The sequence below is a fragment of the Myotis lucifugus genome, unplaced genomic scaffold, assembly GCF_000147115.1.
Source record: "Myotis lucifugus unplaced genomic scaffold, Myoluc2.0 scaffold_9, whole genome shotgun sequence".
NCBI classification, from domain to species: domain Eukaryota; kingdom Metazoa; phylum Chordata; class Mammalia; order Chiroptera; family Vespertilionidae; genus Myotis; species Myotis lucifugus.
Genome location: NW_005871057.1, coordinates 15,288,846 through 15,292,020, shown reverse-complemented (window position 1 = coordinate 15,292,020; position 3,175 = coordinate 15,288,846). Strand labels below are relative to the sequence as shown.

The window sequence follows — 3,175 nt, the reverse complement described above, 5'->3', positions numbered from 1 at the left end:
CTTCCTAGCGGGCACGTGGTGGGAGGCGGCGCGGCTCAGACGGAGCCCGAGGGAGCGCTCGGCGCCGCCGTTTTCCCGACCACCGGAAGGAGCGGCGGCCCAGGATCCTGCACCTGTCCGTCACGCAGTCGCTCACGCACACCGCTTCCGATTGGTGCGAAGCCTGGCCAGGCCCCTTCCAGCCCCGCCCCCGCGGATGGACAGCCGGGAGGGCGGGGCGTTGTCGGGAGGACCCGCCCAGCTGTCAGTTTACGGGGGCGGCCCGGCGGCGGGCGGACGCTCGCCGGCTGCCTCGTCGCTGGCTCACGCGCGCTCCCTCTCGCCGCCTGTGGGGAAATCCGGGCCGCTCCAGGGGCCGCCGCCGCCGCCTCGTCCCGACCTCCTCCTGAGTCCCCTCCTGGCTAAGTTCCTTCCTCGCGCGCACCCCCGAGTAGGCAGTGGCCCGGCGTGGGTCCGGAGAGCCACTGCGGCGCGCCGGGCTGCTTAAACCATGTTAAGGAGGATTTTGCAGAGGGTAAGAGAGCGAAACCGTCTTCCCGGCGGCACGTGAGCGGGCGGTCCCGAGCCCGGGGCTGCGGGTGGCGCCGCCGCGCTGAGCAGCCGAGCGGGCGGCGCGGGCTCCCTCCTCCTCCTCTAGGCCCTGCCGCTCGGGAGGCGATTAGGCCGCGGTCGTCCGCCCAGGTCAGGCCGTGGGGGCAGGGAGGGCGTCCGGGGCGGCAGCGGGCGGCAGGCCTGGAGCCCGGGCCTGGAGTCCTCCGCGGCTCCGCTCTCCAGGCTCGGCGTCTCGCTGCGGCGCGGGGCTGTCAGTGCGAGAGGCGGCGGGCGGGAGGGTGTGGTACCGCGTTTCCTCCGGATCCCAGACTGGGCGTGCGGGTGGAGTTCGTGCCTGCGGACCCGCCTGCCGGGCCGGAGGTCGCCCCGCGGGAGGGCGCGGCGGCTTGCTGAGCGCGAACCCCACTCTCCGCGCCCACGGTGTCCCCCACCTTTACCCCTCGCGCACCTGCCACACAGGGCTTGGGGTTCGCATCTGGACCGTGTTGGAGGGTAGTGTGGCGAAACCCGGCCTAGCGTGGGCCCGATCCTGGTACCCACACTTACTGGCAAAGTCAGCTGAGAAAGAAGACATTACTCACTGTTGGAAACTTTTTTTTTTCTCCAATTAAAAATGCATTTTCCTCTCCCAGCCAGTCCCTTTTTTGTGCTCTCCAAGAATAAATCCGCAGTAAGCGTGACCCAGTGGTATACGTTTACCCCTTCACTTTCTACCAGTGCTCTCTGTATTTAAAAATCTGGAAAAAAACTTAAGATAAAATGATTAGAGCATAGGAAAGCTGTAGGTGTATTGTTTAGCAATCAGTTCCTATAAGGACATAAACTCTATTTCCCTAACCTATTTAGTTACTGTACTCAATTTTTGTTTGTTTTGGATGGCTTTTTGAGATTAATAGGTTGCAACAAAATGTAAATGATTCTGTATTTGGTGCTAAACCCATGTGTTGGTTGTTGTATGAGTAGGATAACTAATTCAAAAGACAGAAAAAATTAGTGATATTCATCCAATGAGCCAAAGCAGTGGAGTCAACCACTATATACAAAGGGAGTATTCTTGTTTTGGCATAGCTTTGTGACATCTTCAAGGCATGTGAAACTTGGTCCTATGTCAGGGGTAGAAATAGTTAACTTCTTTTTTTTTTTTTAAATATATTTTATTGATTTTTTACAGCGAGGAAGGGAGAGGGATAGAGAGTTAGAAATATCGATGGGAGAGAAACATCGATCAGCTGCCTCCTGCACACTCCCCACTGGGGATGTGCCCGCAACCGAGGTACATGCCCTTGACCGGAATCAAACCCAGGACCCTTCAGTCCGCAGGCCGACGCTCTATCCACTGAGCCAAACCGGTCAGGGGAAATAGTTAACTTCTTATCTGCCACCCTTTATTGACATTTGATGATTATTTTGCTTTGGTTTTGTCAGAGATTTTTTTTTTAAATCTTAATAAACTGGTGATTTAGGCAATAGCAAGGGTATGCCATTTGCTCTTGCCATAGATTTTTGTGTTTAACAGTAAAGACATCTGTGCATGATTTACTTGTAGTACTTAATGATTTTCCTTTTATCAGACCCGGAGGAATGAATTACCTCATGCCTCAGATTTTTTTGTCATGGTTCCAGAACCAAAAATTAGTTTTCCTGTGGTTTCTTTTAAAGTTTAGTTTTCAGCCCTAGCCGGTTTGGCTCAATGGATAGAGTGTCGGCCTGCGGACTGAAGAGTCCCAGGTTCGATTCCGGCCAAGGGCACATACCTGGGTTGTGGGCTCGATCCCCATTGTGGAGTGTGCAGGAGACAGCCGATCAATGATTCTCTCTCATCATTGATGTTTCTATCTCTCGCTCCCTCTCTTTCCTCTCTGAAATCAATAAAAATATATTAAAAAAAATAAAGTTTGGTTTTCAGAAATATGGGATGCTTTCCAGGACTCTTAATGTTGTTAAGGGTTACAGTTATATAAAGATAATTTTTAGTGTTGGTGCATATACATCAACTGTTGCATACATTTCAGATGAAACTACAAAATTGGAATTTATTCTGGTTATTGCTGAGATGTGATATGGAATTATCACATATGAATGTCAGTTGACAATTGAGTTTCTTGACCATGGCACTATTGATATTTGTGCCTGGATAATTTTTTGTTTTGGGGGGGTTGTCCTTTACAGTGTAAGATGTTTAGCAGCATCCCTGGCTTCTACCCACTAAATGCCAGTAGCACTCCCCAAATCCTCTTCCCCTTATGTGACAACTAAAAATACCTCCAAGACTTTACCAAATATCCCTTAGGGGCTACATTGCCCCTGGTTGAGAAACACTGTGTTAAATGTACATACTCTTTTATAGGAAAGTTTGAATTGTTTCTCATATTAATTACACTTTTTTTCCCCCCAGTGTACTTATATTGAGTATCAGTAAATACCAGTGATAGGCTAGGGGCTGGGAACCAGTTAAATAAGATATGGCCCCTCCATTTAGAACTCACAGCCTGCTTGTGGAAGTGGACATTTAAAAAGTAGTGATTAATGTGCTATGTAATAGAAGAATGAAGAGTGCCCTGGGAGCTTACTTTTGTAGGAGGGTGTTGGGGCAGTCATGAAAAACTTTCTGGAAGGAAGGCAT

At 50.9% G+C, this 3,175-nt stretch overlaps 1 protein-coding gene across 1 annotated transcript in view; it reads left to right on the top strand.

Annotated features, from left to right (window-relative positions):
* Nucleotides 1-236: 236 nt before the first annotated feature.
* EEA1 (early endosome antigen 1) overlaps nt 237-3,175 on the top strand; it is a 155,766-nt gene continuing 152,827 nt past the window's right edge. The window contains 1 exon segment of the mRNA XM_006084021.3: nt 237-514. Within this exon segment, the coding sequence (XP_006084083.1) occupies nt 491-514 (24 nt within the window). The 5' untranslated portion in view covers nt 237-490.